Genomic DNA, 17,900 nt, shown 5'->3' on the forward strand with positions numbered 1-17,900 from the left:
ATGAATCTTTTTTGTTTATGTCTTGTACTCTGAATAAATTATTCTAAAGATAGCAATATACAATGTAGTAACTTGCTATTCTCTTAAGTGATTATGAAACTGTTGAAAAGTACATAATTTTTTCAAATTTAAAATGAGTAAATAGGAAGAAAGAAATCCTTCAATAATGTTGTAAAACACAGCAGAAAATATTTACAACTCATGTGACCAAAAACAGGTTATTATAACTAATATATGAAAGATAGTATATTACCACTAAGGTACAGATTGATAAGAAAAAGGAAAATAAACACCAGACAATGTAAATGGCACAAGGACAGGAATTCATAAATCAGAGTAAATATAAATACCTTGTTTATTTGAGAAGTTGCTCAAAAGCAGGAAAAAAAAAACTATAAGGACATATTATCACCCAACAAAAAGGATAATAATAATTGGTCAAAATTTAAAACATTGAAACCAAGGAGCTGAGGAGGGAAGAAGAATGGTACATTCATGCACTACTAGTAGGAATAAAGTTACTTCAACTTGTTTGGAAAAGTAACCTGCTATTACCTATTAAATCTTTTTAATTTGTGATGTACAGGCCCAGCCTATTTGGGACTCCTGCACCTCACCATCGGTGTGCAGAGGAGGGGCTGGGCGGATCTGGGGCACCTGCATCCGCCTCCCCGTGTGTCTGGAGGGCTGTTGATATCTCAACAAGCAGGGGAGCATCGCAGGTTCCGGAGGCCCCACGGCCTGTGGTAAGTGCTCAGCACACGCTGCCCAAAGCCTAGACTGCTCAGGACCCTCCAGGCTTCCGGGTGCAGTGAAGTGGCTAAGTGGGTTTGAGGCATCTACAATCGCCTACCCATCCCGGCTGTGCTGGGAGAACTGTGGAGCTTCCAACAAGTAGGCGGGGACATGCTATCCCCGGAGCCCAGCCTATTTGGGACTCCTGTACATCACCATCGGTGTGCAGAGGAGGGGCTGGGCAGATCTGGGGCACCTACATCTGACACCTCATGTGTCTAGAGGACTGTGGATATCTCAGCAAGCAGGGGAGCATCGCAGGCTCCAGAGGCCCCGTGGCCTGTGGTAAGTGCTCAGTGCACTCTGCACAAAACCCAGACTGTTCGGGAACCTCCAGGCTTCTGGGTGCAGTGAAGTGGGTAAGTGGGTTTGAGGCATCTACGTCTGCCTGCCCATCCCAGCTGCGCTTGGAGAACTGTGGAGCTTCCAACAAGCAGGTGGGCGCACAGTGTTCCTGAAGCCCAGCTTATCTGGAACTACTGAGTTCTAAACAGGCAGAAGAGGGCCATTGGTTCTACAGGCCCAGTGGCTTGGGGTAACGGGGTACCAGAGTCTCAGGAGCTGCGAACATAGAAGGGAATTTCCAAAAGACCTTGAGGAAGCTTTCAAATAGCACTTGAAACACAGAAATATAGGAAAATGACAAAACAAAAGACCAAATTACAACATTAAACCTCCAGCCCATCTCAAGAAACCCTAGGAGTGATGTATATAGAAGAAAATATATGCAATTCACCTCAAATATCGGACACAATAGCTACTGAAATGAACAAGCAACTACAGGAAGCTTTAAAGGAATTCAAACTAGAAATAATCTCCCAGGTAAAAAAAGAAATGATAAAACAAATGAAAGAGATTCTGAATATATCTAAAGAAAGCACAGCTAAAAAAATTGGAGGAACTAAACAAAAAGATAGAATCCCTAGATGAGCAATATAAGAAACAAACAGAATACATAATGCAGATGCACAGAGATATACAGGAAATAAAAAACTCCACTGAAAGTTGTAAAAACCGCCTCAATGAAAGTGAAGATACAATTTCAGACCTTGAAGACAGGATTGCAGCTAGTGAACAGGAAAGGAAAGATCTTTTAAAAATAACAAGGAATCAGGAATCAACAATTCAACAACTGCAAGATGATGCAAAGAAAAATAACATAAGATAGATAGGGATTAATGAAAAAGAAGGAGACAACATAAAGGATGTCAAGAGGTTATTTAGAGAAGTAATAGCTGGAAATTTCACAAGCATGAGATCAGAAACTGGCATCAGGATCAGTGAAGCATATAGAACTCCAAATAGTCATAAGCAAAATAAAACTACACCCAGACATATAATAATCACCATCCCAGAAATCCAACACAAGAATAGATTATTAAAAGCTGTCAGAGAGAAATGACAGATCACTTATAAAGGAAAACCTATCAGAGTCACAGGAGACTTCTCAGCACAAACAATACAGTCAAGACGAGCATGGAGTGAAGTATTCCAGATCCTAAAGCAAAATGATTTCCAACCTAGACTGATGTATCCTGCAAAACTATCATTCAAAATTGATGGTGAATATGATACTTCCATGACAAAGAACAGCTGAAGAACTTCATGAACATCAAACCAACCCTGCAAAAAATATTGAGAGACAGTTTACATACACAAAGGAAAAAAACCACTAAGCAAAGCAGATAATTAAACAGAACAGAAAGATAAAGATGCAACAGCAGAGAGATAACATGTCAACAATAAACCAGCATTTAACAGTAATAACCATTAATGCAAATGGTCTCAATGCACCAATCGAAAGAAACAGACTAGCAAAATGGAACCAGAAACAAAATCCAAACATATGCTGTTTACAGGAAACCCATCTAACCAAGAAGGATACTCACAGACTGAAAGTCAAAGGATGGAAAACAATACTTCATGCAGCACGAATCCCAAAAAAAGCAGCAGTAGCCATTCTGTTTGCAGACAATGTGAACTTTAAACCAACAATGATCACAAAGGACAAAGAAGGTCACTACATACTCGTTAGGGGAAAACTCCAAGAGGAAGAGATAACTATCTTAAATATATATGCACCAAACTCCAGAGCACCCAGTTATATAAAACAACTATTAACAGAAATGAAAACTCAAATTATCAGTAACACAATTGTAACAGGACCTTAATACACCATTGACACCACGGGACATATCAACCACACAGAAAATGAGCAAAAAATAACAGAACTGAATCACACCTGCAAAAAAATGGATTTGATACACATATACAGAATGTTCCGCCCAACAACATCAGAATACACATTCTTCTCAGCAGTACATGGATCATTCTCTAAATAGACCATATATTAGCTCACAGAACATATTTAAACAAATGCAAAAGAGTTGAAATCATCCCTTGCACGTTATCGGATCATAGCGCTCTGAAATTAGAAATTAATGATAAAAGATGCTGCAAAAATCCCACAAACACATGGAAATTGAGTAACACACTCTTGAGTAATCAATGGGTCACAGAAGAAATTAAACAATACCTAAAAGAAAATGAAAATGCAGATACAACTTACCAGAATCTGTGGGATGCAATGAAAGCCGTCCTCAGAGGAAAATTTGTTGCACTGAGTTCCCACATCAGGAAATCTGAACGAATACAAGTAAGTAACTTGATGCTACACCTCAAACAGCTAGAAAAAGAAGCGCAATCAAGCCCAAAGCCAAAAGAAGAGAGGAAATTATAAAAATCAGAGAAGAAATCAATGCAATAGAGACTAAGAAAACAATCCAAAGAATCAACGGATCAAAGACTTGGTTCTTTGAAAGAATAAATAAAATCAATAAGCTCCTAGCCAACCTTATTTAAAAAAGGGAAGAAAAAGCTCAAATTCATACAATAAGAAATGAAAAAGGTGAAATCACTACAGACCCAATAGAAATACAGAAGATCATCAACACCTATTTCAAAAACCTCTACTCTCAAAGGTTTGATAACACAGAAGAAATAGACAGATTCTTAGAAACATACGAAGTACCAAACTAGATCAAGAGGATGTAAGACTGTTGAATAACCCAATCTCTGTTAATGAAATTGAAAATGTAATTAAGTCCTCACCTACAAAGAAGAGCCCAGGCCCAGATGGATTCACGCCAGAATTCTACAAGAAATACAAAGAAGACCTAATGCCGACACTCCTCAAACTATTCAATGAAATTGAAAGCCATCCTTCCTAAGTCATTCCTGGAAGCAAATATTACTCTAGTACCAAAACCTGAGAAAGATCCAACTAAAAAAGAGAATTACAGACCAATCTCCCTAATGAACACAGATGCAAAAATCCTCAATAAAATATTGTCAAATAGGATGCAGTAAACCATCAAGAAAATTACACACCATGACCAAGTGGGATTCATCCCAGGAATGCAGGAATGGTGCAACATACGTAAATCAATAAATGTAATCCACCATATCAATAAAGCCAAAAGAATCACATGATCATTTCTATAGATGCAGAAAAAGTCTTCGATAAGGTCCAACATTCATTCATGATAAGAACTTTACAGAAAATTGGAATAGATGGTCTTTACCTCAATATAATAAAGGCCATCTATGACAAACCAACAGCCAGCATCATACAAATGGCCAAAAATTGAAAGCCTTTACTTTAAAATCAGGCACAAGACAAGGATGTCCTTTATCACCACTCCTATTTAATATAGTACTGGAAGTACTAGCCAGAGATATCAGACAAGAGAGAGAAATAAAAGGGGTAAAGATAGGAAAAGAAGAAGTTAAAATATCGTTTGCAGATGACATGATACTTTACATAGAAGACCCCCTAAACTCCATTGAAAGAATCTTAGATATAAAAAATAAATTCAGTAATGTACCTGGATACAAAATCAATACTCAGAAATCAATAGCATTCCTATACACTAACAACAAAATCACAGACAGGGAAATAAGAGAAACCACACTCTTCACACTAGTAAGCAAAAAAATGAAATAATTTAGGAATTACTCTTATGAAAGAAGTGAAAGACCTATACAGGGAAAATTATAATACACTGAAAAAAGAAATTGAAGATGATCTCAGAAAATGGAAAGACATCCCTTGCTCATGGATAGGAAGAAGAGACATTGTGAAAATGGCCATTCTTCTAAAACTGTTATACAGATTCAATGCAATCCGAATAAAAATATCATCAACATACCTTATAAATCTAAAGAAATCACTCCTAAAATTCATCTGGAACTAGAAGAGACCTAGAATAGCAAAGGCAATTCTAAGCAGCAAAGGCAAGGCAGGAGGCATCACAATCCCTGACTTGAAGTTATACTACAAAGCAATAGTAGTAAAATCAACATGGTACTGGAATCAAAACAGAGCTGAAGATCAATGGAATAGATTAGAATATACAACCACAACTACAAACACACTCAACCACCTTATCTTTGATAAAGGAGCCAAGCAGGTTCACTGGAAGAATGACAGTCTCTTTAATAAATAGTGTTGGAAAAACTGGCTCTCCATTTGCCAAAAGCTAAAGCTAGACCAATGTCTATCACCATGTACTAAATTAAAATCTAAATAGATCAAAGATCTGAATATTAAAACAGAAACACTAAATCTATTGTAAGACAGGTTGGGTAGAAACCTTGAAGACAGAGGGGTAGGTGGAGAATTCATGAACAGGACTCAAACTACACGGGAAATACTTCCCAGAATATCACCATGTACTAAATTAAAATCTAAATGGATCAAAGATCTGAATATTAAAACAGAAACACTAAATCTATTGTAAGACAGGTTGGGTAGAAACCTTGAAGACAGAGGGGTAGGTGGAGAATTCATGAACAGGACTCAAACTACACGGGAAATACTTCCCAGAATCAATAACTGGGACCACTTCTTATTAAAAAGTTTCTGCATGTCAAAAGAAATCTCCAGCATAGTGAAAAGAAAACCCACAAACTGGGAAAAGATCTTAGTGAACTCTCCCTCAGACAAGGGACTTTTGTCTAAAACATATAAAGAATTAAAAAAACTCAGACCCCCAAAATTCAAAGATCCAATCCAAAACTGGACATCTGAGATGAATACACACTTCTCAAATGAAGAAATACAAATGGCAAATAAATACATGAAAAAATGTTCATCATCATTGGTCATTAGGGAAATGCAAATTAAAACCGCACTGAGATTCCATCTCACTCCTGAAAGAATGGCCAGCATCAAGAAAACCAACAACAACAAATTCTGGAGAGGCTGTGGGGGAAAAGGAACTCTCCTACACTGTTGGTGGGAGTGTAGACTGGTACAACCTTTGTGGAGGTCAGTCTGGAGATTTCTCAAAAAGCTGGGATTGGAAGTCCCATTTGTTCCAGCTGTTTCACTTCTAGGCATATTCCCAGAAGAACAGAAAGCATCATACCACAGTGATATATGAGCAGCACAATTTGTAATCACCTGATCTTGGAAACAACCCAAGTGTCCATCAACTGAGGAATGGATAAAAAAGTTGTGGTATTTCTATACAATGAAGTATTACTCAGCTATAAAGAAGGATCACATTGAGATATTCATCAATAAATGGGCGCAGCTTGAGACCATACTCTTAAGTGAAATAAATCAATCTCACTTGTGTGAATACCGAATAGTTCCCCTAATGTAAGTAATAAGTCAAATATATAAAAGTGTGTGGTAATCATGATTCCCCATTATGTGGCCTTGAAGCCTTATATAGTTTTCACTTATTAATTGGAATGGCTTTATTCTGGGCTACTTGATATTATTGCTTGTGATGAAATGAACAGCTATTTTGAAGAAAATAAGTCATCGTAATAGCTAGTGCTGATTTACTATCATCTTGTTTTGAAGCCCCACCAAACTATGGCTCTTCTGTCTCCTTTGGTTTTATCATGATGTACCTTGCTGGATTTTATTATATGTGATAGTATAAACAAAAATTGTTATAGGCAAAGAGATAATTTAGAAACCATTGTTCATTTTCTGTTATCTAGTTCTAAATACCCTACAATGCTTTCATCCACTTGAATGGTTTTACACTGACTTGATATGTTTGAAGCTATAGTATATGACGTTATATTCAAATATTTCAAAAAAGACACTATGGTAACTACTATTAAATGATGTTATTTGGTAGTGAAGCGCTAGGTTGCTGAAACTGTCATGCTTTGACCTGTATTGTTATGTTGTTATGTCCTCTTTTATCTCAATCTCTCCCTTATTCATTAAAAAATTATTTAGTTATTTTTTGTGATTTTTTTTAATTAAGGGGAAAAATCAAAAAAATTAGCAGGATATACTATAGTTATAGTATACTATTAACTTGATTTGAAGTCCTGTAATACTCCCATTATCTTGTTTTGACTCATTAGACTCTGTTCCGTTCTGTATGATAGTATCAAGTTTGAGGGTATAGGCAACTACTTTGAAGGCAATAAGATTCACTATGATGCACATTCTGGTTTGACTATTATCTTCTTTGGAAGTCCTGTAATGTTTACAAGGTTTAGGTTTTATTGGTCTTGTTCTCTACTGTTTTGTTCAACTTTATAATACCTAATGAGATAGACGATTCTTTTTAAGAAAGCAAGAGGCATTATGGTAACCATTGTTGATAACCCTCTACTCTGTTTTTACATCATGTGCTATGTGTATCTTTGGTTTTGAGTGACAGCTTTGTTTTGCCATATTTGACTTTATTCTCTCCCCCAAAAAACGTAATAAGACCTAAGGATAAGACCCAAAATGTGTAAATTTTGTTGTAAAAAAGAGAAGGAAAAAAAGTGCTCCGAAAGATACAACAGCAAGTGTGTTTAGGGGTGTTAAATAGCTGACCATATTAATGTTTTTGGTTGGATCATTGAACACAACTGTTTGCAGTCTCACTGTTTGAATGTTCACTTTGTATTCTTTGATAGTGTGACTTGAGCAACTATCTCTAAGATGATAATATGTAATCTATTAACTGGTGATTTCTTACTGTTTTTTTTTTTGTTGTTGTTGTTGTTCTGTATTACTTGTACCTTACACCGCTTTGTTTTGTTTTGTTTTTTCTCTTTTTCTTTTTAAATAAAATTTTTTAAAAAATTTGGCATGTACAGTATTCTGGCCTATGTGTTTCACTTTTAGAACTCTACTATAAAGAAATAGGATATATTCGAAAATATTCACTATGATATTTTATTTTATGTCCTACACTACTACTCCCAAATATTTTCCTATCAAACATGCTCCTCTCTCAGGGACCCTATTACTTGGGTTTCTGGTCTAATTCTCTCCCCTCTGATTTTTTTACAACATTTTTCTTCCTCCAAAACTACCCTGAAAATTCCCATTCTCCATCATTCCTATCATTTGGCTTACCTCTCACTACAACTGGCCCAAAGTGGGCTGCTGCTAAAACTCACCAGTAGCACAGACTAAAGTCACTAAAATGTATCACCCCTCAGCCTCCCTCAGCTCTCTGTGCTGCCTGGCAATGCTGTTTCCAAGCAAATGTCTCCCTTTCCCATGTGAATATTCCAAACTTCTGCCATCTATAATCTCCCCCTCATGCTTAGCACATGATCTTGTCTTTCACTGAGAAAACAAAATTTACCAGGTAAGGACAATTGACATTTTCTTCCCCATCACTTAAAAATGTATCAGAGTAAAAAAAAATCCCAAAGCTGGGCATGGTGGTGCACACCTGTAATCCCAGCACTCAGGAGGCTGAGACAGAAGGATCTCTGTGACTTTGAGGCTAGCCTGGGCTACAAAGAGAGGTAAAGGCAAGCCTGAACCACACAAAGAAATACTACCTCAAAAAAGCCAAAAAAAAAAAAAAAATACATGTGTCAGAATCTTCACACATTCTTCCTCCACCCATTGGAAAGGAGATACTCTTTTCACCCAAATTTATTCCTTCAGACTGTATGCTGACTCAAGAATTTTGTCAATAAAACATCATCTATCTTGAATCTTTTTCAACCTCACCTTCAACTGAGATTTTCACCTTAACTTTCCTATCCTTCTTTGAAAATATGATCCTACATATAACTATTTAGATGCTGCCTCTTTATTTCCTGTCACTAAGCAAACTATTTTAAAAGAAACTTCTAAACAAAATGTTTCCAATTCCATACCTCTGACTTATCTGCCTGCTTACTGAAATTTCACATTTGTCACTATCATACCAAAACAGTACTGTCAAATTTACTGAATATTTTTTCATTATATTACTTTGCAACTTAGCCTTTCATGCATATGCGCATTCATTCTACTTTGAAAATCACCTCTTCTTTTGTTTGTTTGGTTTTCTGTTGGTTATTGATTGACTGAATTCTTGGTTGGTTGTTGGTTGGTTGGTTTCAGGGACAGGGTCTTGCTATGTAATCCAGGCTGGCCTGGAATTTGCTGTACAGCCCAGGCTGTAAACTCGAGATCCTTCTGCCTTAATACTGAGATTACAGATTTGCATCACCACTCTTAGTTCTTCCTTAGCTTTTATCATGTCTTAGTTACTTTTCTAGTTGCTGAGACAAAATACCTGATGCCCAAAATTAAAGGGGGAAACATTTATCTAGCTTATAATTTGTAGAGGTTTCAGTCCATAATCATCTGGCTTCAAGGCAGGGCAGCACACAGCAGAGGGGTTAATGGTTCATTGCAGCAGAAGATAGAAAAGCAACAAGAAGGGGAGACAACCCTCTTTCTGCCCCCTTTATCTTAGTCTAGACTGCTGGGATAAGGGTGTTGCCACTCCGATTAGTGGACCAGCCCACAATCACCCACCCTAATCCCAGCATCCTTAATCTCAGCATTGCACACCTACTTTCCGCCACCTCTGAAAAAAAACCTATGACCCAAATGAGGCTTCTTGCCGTGAATGGCTTTTCTTCTGGCTTGCTACTCTGCCTTGGACCCAGCCTCTACAAACTGTGCCTTGGACCGAAACCTCTACAAACTGTGAGCCAAGGAAACCTCTCTCCTTTTTAACTTGGGAATTGTGTCTCAGCTATAAGCAAAAAATAACTGAGATAGGGGAGTAAATGTATCCCCGCTGACCACGAAAGATATACATGCTACTGGTTTCTGAGTGCAAAAGTGAAATGTAACGGCACATACAGGTGATTCTGTTGTTTTTAAGATGCATACACACCTGTGAAACTTAACCCCAGAAAGGCACTGCCGTGCCACACACCATGGTTCATCTCTGAGTGTGAAATGAAGACCTGCTTCTCCCCCACAGCTCCTCTCTGCTTCCTATGGTGAAACCCAAAACATCTGCTTTACACTAGCCTCAGAAGGTGAGCACCTCCCTGGTGGGGCAGGAAGGGACCTCAGGGAGGCACCAAAGATCTGAGATACACAAAGGCTTTGTGAGGCCTCAGTAGTGCTACCCAGGGGACACTGCTGGGCCTGCGCATCACCTCTTTTAGGTTGGGACCAGCGGGACAGGGAGGACACCTGACTGAGGCTGCTTCCTTCCCCTGAGCCATCCCAGCACCAGGAGATGGGGGCTGAGGTCCTTACCGGCTGCATGGTGCCCCCTGCAATGACCACTGCCCAGCATTCTTTCACCACCTGGGCAAACTACACAGCTGGATTCAGGAGCAAGAATTTGAGGCTGCTCTGGCTGAGGCTGCCTGAAAGGGGGACAGACAGAGGGGTGGGCCCCGCCTGAGCACAGGGCTCCCGGGTGCCCTGCAGGACACATATGGGCCGGCAGAGAATAGGGAGTCCAGCCTTGCGTTCCGTCCAGGACAAGTGCCAAGGCAGACAGCACAGGCGTCTCACACACACACACACACACACACACACACACACACACACACACACACAGAGGCAAAGCATAGCCAAGTGCAAAGGGAGAAATCAATCCAGCTTACACAGCCAGAAGATGACTTTTTGCCCTTAGGGCCACTGCCTGCCCTGGCCATTGCCAAACCGGGTAAGGCTGGGATGTGCCCAGAGCCCCCGGTGCAGCTCCCTGCTGCAGCCCGGCCCTCTCTCAGGAAGCAGCCCAGCCAGGCTGCTCAGTACCTTGGCGGCTCAGATTGACTCTGCCATCCTGGTTGGCAGTGGTGAGGGCTGCGAGGAAGCCTTCATGTGCATCAGTGGGGAAGCGGCGCACATAGCCTCAACCTCAGCCTCCTCTGGGTCGGCGGTGGGAGCTGCATAGGCGGAGGGAGGACAGAGGACGGGACCCGAGTGAGGTCAGGTCCAGCACCACCCAGGCCTGCAGCCCAGCTCATCTTCCTGCCCTGAGACTCACTTTCGGTCACCCCCGGGAGCAGGCTCTGCAGGAATTGCTGGAGCCCTGCCAGTCTGGACTACTCTGAGGACAGTGAGAGGATGGCACCACAGCGTTCCGTGAAGCCACAGAGCTGGAGGAGGAGAGAGGGTGGTGGTGTAACACAAGGACTCCAGGGGCTGCAGCCCACATACCCCACCCCCCCGCCAGCCTGAGGATAAGGGACAGAGACCAGCAGGGACCCCGGAGGCAGGACACCAGGCAGTGAGGGCCAATGTGGGGCCATACCTTCCTGCTGACCTTGCTCTTCTCGAAGTACTGCTGCACCTGCAAACGTGAGACAGAGATGGCCATGAGGTGGCGGCGGCTGCAACATGCACTTTAGAAAGCAGCCTGCGAGGTGTGGTGGTGCACACCTGTAATCCCAGTACTCCAGAGGCTGAGGTAGGAGGACTGCTGCAAGTTTGAGACCAGCCTGGGCTACAAAGTGAGCTCAAGGCCAGCCTAAACTGCACAGCAAGACTCTGTCTCAAAACAAAACAAAGCAAAGCAAAGCAAAACAAAACAAGCCTGGAGGGGCTGGGGATTTAGCTCAGCGACATAAGCATCTGCCTTGCAAGCAGGCAGTCGTGAGTTCGATTCCTGGTACCGATAAAAATGAAAAAGACAAAAAAAAAAAAAAAACAAGCTTGGAGCTCAGCTCCACACCCACCCTGCCCCTCTTCTTTCCTCCTCCATCTCTGCCCACCAGCACAGCACCACCCCAGTGGCCTCCTCATAACTGTCCCATGGCTCTGATTGCTCCCTAGATGGTCTGTCCCCTGCTTTCCTTCCCAGTGATTGCAGCTGAGCTGGACCCTGAGGAGCTAAGAATCAGATTAAAAAAACATTATAAGCAAAGGCAAAAAAGCAGGTGCGGCCCTGCTATTATGGGAGCAAAGGTTAGTTGGTAATGGACCCTGTGCAGCCCGGCCACTGGCTGTGGGGACTGTTCTGCCCATATCTCAGGATGCTGTTGTGTAGCCCCCACTTCCTAGGTATACAGTGTTTTAAGGGGCTAATAATTTCCTGCATTTGTGTTTCAGGTCCTCAGACTGCCTCGTGACAGGGTCTCTGCTTTTTATTCCTTCTGTAATCTGAAAGCATCAGCGCCCATAGCTGGCGCCAAGAAGGACACATGATGGGCCCAGATTGAAAGGCAACAGCTCTACCTTGAACAGGTTGATGTTGTCCACCTGGCTCTGAAAGAGGAAGTCGTTGATGATCTTCAGCTCAGTCCCTGAGAGGAGATAGGAGAAGGGCTTGGGAGCTTACACTGGAGCCCGGCTTCCGGTGTCACAGGGACAGAGAAGCTCAGATCACCCAGGTTGCCGAGCAACTCCTCACCTGTCTTTGAGAGGCTCTGTGTGTTGGGGTTCTGCTTAATATTCCCTGAGAAAGAGACATAAACAGGTCAAAGTGGAGCTGCCCACCCCCCCACTTCTGCCTTCTCATCTCCACACTGCTCACAGGACTAAGCCTTCCCATCGCAGCAGGCTCCAGCGGCTGCTTTGCTTTTGGTCGTTTACGGCAGGCAGAGAACCTGCTGAGAGGGCAGAGGTTCCGGCTGCCTCACGGGCCCAATGCACATGGAACCTGTTTCTTTCTTTTCGGGCCTCCTCCTGAACAGGGCAGACGGCCCCCACCACACGTAGCACAAGGAGCAGATGGCTGCCAGGGTGGTGGGCTGCAGTGGTCAAGGCAGAGGAAGCAGGGAACCCATTGGGTTAAGATCCTTCTGCAGATCCCCACCAGCTCCCCACCTTTGCGGGCACAGACACAGATAGGCCAGGGGTCCACATCGTAGTCACATGAGAAGCACCCGGTCTCCACTCAGTGACTCATCTGTGAACCTGGGTTCAAACAGACTGCTCCCGTCACGGGACAAATGAAACTGAGGCCATGCAGGGCACCGCATATACGCTGCCAGACTACAACCCCTTCACAGAATGCCACGCATTGCATCAAGTGTGGAGAAGAGTGTGGTGGGGGGAATGGCACAGAGGCGCCAAGGCCCAGCACCTGCCTGGCAAGTGCAAGATTCCTGGTACCAAAAAGAAAAAAATGAAAGAGCACAGAATTAGGGCAAATGCACTAGGCTGTGAGGTTTGACTGTTGGACTCAGCAGAAGGAATGAGAATCTGGAAAATCAATGATCGAGACACAACTAATACTTGTGGGACATTTTGGGGTCCTTGCTGGCAGCCAAGGAAAAGGTGGGGACTGGGGCAGTGCCTGCCTACCTCCCAGCATGGCCACAAACTGCTCCAGCAAATACAGGATCTGCTTGATGTACATCAGATTCTTGGCCTCCAGACGCTTCCTGTGGAGAAACCTGCAGGCCTTGAGTGGGGGCTCCCTACAGCTCCCTGCTACCCGGCCAGGTCACAAATTATCACCACCCCAGGAAGAAGACAGGCTGGCCCCCAAGAGCCAGAAGTCCTGTCCCAAGCAGGCAGGGCCCAGTGGGGCACCCACTGTGGACACAGGACCAGGACGGGAAGTTGGTCGCACACACCCTCCAGGCCAACAGGACCAGAACCTTCCCTCCCACCCTGGGGCCATGTCCCACCTGTATTGCTCCATGTACTGCAGCAACTGGGAGTGGGCCTGGCAGAGCTGGGGACAGAGCACGGAGCACAGGCTGAGGTCAGACCAGGCTCTGGACAAGCGGCTGAGAGCTGGGCCAGGGAAAACTGACACCACACGCAGAAAACACCAGCTCAGGACTCACAGGCGCTGTCATGGGCATAGGGAGCAGGAGCCAGGAACCCATGGCATGTGGGTCTGTGGCCCTGGGACTGACAGAGCTGAGAGCACAGGAAGCTCTGCTTTGTGTACAGCTGCTTCCAGGCTGGACAACATGAGAGGCTGAAACCCTCAGGGAAGGAAGCTCCCTGCTGGTTTTCCCTGGACAAGGAAAGACCTGGTGTTTCCCATGGTAACTGTCACACCCCAGCCTAAAGTATCTCAGATCCTGCTCCGCTGGTGGAAGCCAGCAGTCCCCTCCCAGCTCACTATCCCTGCACTGTGACCTTGGGTGCTGTACTGTGTGACCTCAGATGCTAGCCTTGCCCGAGTGCCCAGGCTCCCAGAGTCAGCCATGATCTGGCCCCTCCACCCAGAAGGGGGTCAGTATGGAGGGTAGAGGCAGCACACGGATGTGACAGTTTACAGAGAGAAACTCCTGGGGATCCGAGTGCACCCCAATTAAATCCCCCTAAGCAATACGAAGAATAACAAGACCCAGCAACCTGAGACTCCCGCTGCTCTCTGGCCCATCCTAGCCGGACATCGGGACTGTGCAGCTCTACCAAGCGCTGTCCCCGGAAGAATCAAGGACTGGGGCCTCAGCCTGCAGCCCCGTGCTTGTCAACCCACCTGGGACCCGCTGACCTCCTTGCTGTGTACGTCTGTGATGGTGTCGATCAAGTTGTCGATGATGACGACCTGGCCCTGCAGCCAGATGCCCGAAGCCTGTCGCGTGGCCGCATGCAACAGCATCAGGTAGGGCAGCACCACCAGCTGGAGGGCAGAGTGGGCTGCTGGGGTGGTGGCTGGCCTGGTCCTGTGGGGAACCTACCCTCCCACCTCGGTCCTGATGGAGCTGTGTTGTTTCCTACCCAGACCATCCATGTGTAGGGAAATTCAGAGAGAAAGTGACCACGTAGACCTGTGACTGCAGCCGCAGCCCATCTCAGAAGTATGGACATAGCAGGCTTGGAGTGGACCAAGGATAAGAAGGAACTGGGGAATCCCTGATGCTGACCTCCCCTAAGCCCTCAGGTGGCTCTGAGGCCCAGGAACCAACAATGATCTCCAGTGCTAGGGCTGCTGCCTCTCCGCTGTGCAGCTGTGTAACCTCGGAGACAGTTTCCTTATCTGCAGCTCGACAAACTCTGCCTCAGCTGAGGGCAGAGGAGTGGAGGGCGGTAAGCAAAACTAAAGCACTCTGTCAATTTTAGGTAAATTTTTGTTATAAAAATTTTCCAAGGAAGGCGTGATGGTGCATGTGTCATCCCAGCACCTTGGGAGGATGAGACAGGATGGCAAGTTCTGGCTCAGCCTGTGTATCTTAACAATGTGATCAGACCCTGTCTCAAAAAAATTCTAACAAAAAAAAGAGAAGGGGTGATGCAGCTCAGGGCAAAGGCCTGGGTTCAATCTTGAGTGATGAACAATGAGAAATACTCAGAACCTGGGAAGCATAAGGTCCTGGTTCAGACGTGAGCACCACAGCTCACACAGTGACCACCCGGGGCAGTCACTGAATGTCACATGCAGCACGCAGTCACCTCAGAGGGACACCACGAGGGAGGGGCTGACTTCAGGACCCTGATCACCTGGCCTCCTCCAATGTGTCCATCAGCAGGTCCAGCACTGTTTACACTCACCTCACCCATGCAGGGTCAGGGTCAGGCAGGAGACTACGGCAGGGTGGAGGAGTGTGCCTCAGTTTCTCTGTATGCAACCACCCAGTGCAGAGTCCCGTGCTGATGGGTCCTGCCCATGGACCCATTAGAATGGGACAGCATAGCTGACTACAGGGCAGGGGCCCTTGCAGGACCACGTGCTCACCTGGGCCGCAGGGACAGTGAGCCAGCTCCCATAATAGGGGCAGGCCCGGGCCTCCTTCCCGAGGACCACCAGCTGCTCCATGTCCCTCACTGCCACCAGGATCTCATCCCGAAGCAGCTGTGTCTCCCCCCGTTTGTAGAAGGGGCAGGTGGTCCAGCCCTCCTTCGGTCTTCTCTTGGGCTTATCTGCCTCAGCTCTGTTCTTATTCTCTGTGGGCAGCACAGGCCCAGAAGCAAAGACAGGAAGGACCACACATGTCTCAGTGACCAGGAGAGGCTCGGGGACATGGAGGTACCCCTGCTTTCCCCTGAGGGGGTCTAAAGGACCCTCCAAGTTCTGCCTCGGCGGTGTCATCTGCTAACACGTCAGATGCATCATCTGAGGCTACTTTCTGTTCTCCATAAACTGCCTGTAAATCCACCTCCAGGCCAGGGACCAGGCGTCTTCCCTTCTCAGGAGAGGGCCAAGCTGGCTTTGCCTTCAGGACCCCACGGTCTGGACTTGGGCTCCTGGGCCCCTGTTCTAGGCCCCTGGCCCCTCCCGAGCCTTCCCTCTTCTCCCTGCCCCAGTGTGGCCATGGCCTCACTGGTACCAGCTCCTACCATTCGGGCTTCTCTGCATTTCCATGCAGCAGTCATTGATCAGCTACACAGTACCCAAGCTTCTCACATCTTCGTTCACACAAAGGTTCTAAAGCCGAGAGGACAAGGTGAAGAAAAGGGTGGTGAGGGACAAGGAGCCACCACTCCTCCTTTCTAGGAGTAGCAGGCAAGGTGCGGGCTGTGCCCACAGCTTAGTCACCTCAGCCCCACTGTCTGTCCAATCCGGGACCCTGGACTGGGAGACATAGGTGTGGGGTGGGACAGGAGAGCATCAGGGCCAGGACGCCTGGCGCTACTCACCTGCCAGGTGACGCTGGTCACCAGCCTGGTGTCCTTGCCAAAGGGGCTCTTCTGAACTTCCTGCACAAACTGGGCCAGCTGGGAGTGTGTCCGGATGCAGTAGTAAATCTGCCCAGAGGAAAGGGGAAGTCAAAGAGGGGACAGAACGGCCCCAGGTGCTCTCGGAGCATGGAGGCCTGGAGCCTGCGGGAACAGGTACAGTGACTGCAAATGCAGGCCCCTAAGGAGGCAGTGTCATCCACATCAGATGGCACCAAGGAAGGCCACTCAGGCGAGACGAGCCAGGTCTCACCTCTGACCCTGCTGGAGCATAGGGCTCGGAGGCTTGAGATGGTCATGTCCCTCCCTCACCTCCTGGGGACAATGTAGGAGGGCGCTCCCGTGCATCACCCTAAGTGTGAGACAGAGGCTAAGGCAGACGCTCCCTCTCCTCTGGGACTTCAGATTGAGGACAGCAAGAGAGAAAAGCTGTGCATGCCAGGGTCAGCCCCACATAGAAGGCCCTGGGCCACACATCCCACCTTTGTGACATGCTCCTCTTCCAGGTCCTCCTCGTTCTCATCCTCGTCCACCCTAAGGGACAGAATACGCCACAGTCTCCCCTCAGCAACTCAGCTAGGCGAGGGACAGCTCTGTTCCTGGACACTTACTGAGCTGTGGGGGATCAGAACTGAGACCCGGCAGACTTCACCCTGCAGTGAGGCACCCTACAACCACAGGGATGCTGCCTACCCCTGCAAGCTCCAGCCCCGCCTGCCTACTGCTCAGGTCTGTGTGGCCCAGGATTGTGGGGAGGAAGGGGAAAGGGCTCAGGTCCCTAAGCTCAAGTCACAACCCAGAGGCTCATACTCAAAAGTCACAGGACAGATGACAAGCCTAGTGCTAGAAGAGTTATAGTGGGACCAGAGGTGAACAGGGCTGGGGCAAACTGCCCCTGGTCATGGAGCTGCAGGAGTAGGAAGCAGGGGAGTAGGAAGAGACCTGGCAGGGAACCCCAGGAGGGAAGAGCTGCCTTTGGGAGTCCACTCCTGGCCACGAGTGGGGACACAGGGAATATAACAGCTGCAATCTCACCCAATGGCTGCCGTCCTCTCCTTGTCATTTGTATACTCCCCCAGCACCAGATCTTCTTCCTCAGGCTCCAGCAGCTCTGTGCCTGACCCCTCGGCCAGCAGCTCCCTACTGAGATGGAGGAGCGCCTTGGTCTCCTCCTCTTCCTGACTCTGCAGAGCAGCATGGAGAGAAGAAACCTTGGAACTGAGGCCTGGGGATCTGATGGCCTCAGCCTCAACCTGGCTGTCACCAAGGACATCCTCCCATGGAC

General features: G+C 46.0%; 1 protein-coding gene across 1 annotated transcript in view; it reads right to left on the reverse strand.

The window, feature by feature from the left end:
- Positions 1-212: 212 nt before the first annotated feature.
- Positions 213-17,900, reverse strand: part of LOC100728807 (putative ATP-dependent RNA helicase DDX11-like protein 8) — a 33,361-nt gene continuing 15,673 nt past the window's right edge. Inside the window, 15 exon segments of the mRNA XM_063238282.1 lie at positions 213-10,449; positions 10,847-10,912; positions 10,915-10,977; positions 11,079-11,190; positions 11,346-11,384; positions 12,269-12,336; positions 12,444-12,488; positions 13,340-13,419; positions 13,669-13,715; positions 14,478-14,621; positions 15,675-15,883; positions 16,277-16,364; positions 16,577-16,684; positions 17,098-17,149; positions 17,651-17,799. Coding sequence (XP_063094352.1) covers positions 10,067-10,449; positions 10,847-10,912; positions 10,915-10,977; positions 11,079-11,190; positions 11,346-11,384; positions 12,269-12,336; positions 12,444-12,488; positions 13,340-13,419; positions 13,669-13,715; positions 14,478-14,621; positions 15,675-15,883; positions 16,277-16,364; positions 16,577-16,684; positions 17,098-17,149; positions 17,651-17,799 — 1,653 coding nt within the window. The 3' untranslated portion in view covers positions 213-10,066.

The sequence above is a fragment of the Cavia porcellus genome, unplaced genomic scaffold (genome assembly GCF_034190915.1).
Source record: "Cavia porcellus strain 051 isolate PalLab524CR breed Dunkin Hartley unplaced genomic scaffold, mCavPor4.1 scaffold_27, whole genome shotgun sequence".
Taxonomy (NCBI): Eukaryota; Metazoa; Chordata; class Mammalia; order Rodentia; family Caviidae; genus Cavia; species Cavia porcellus.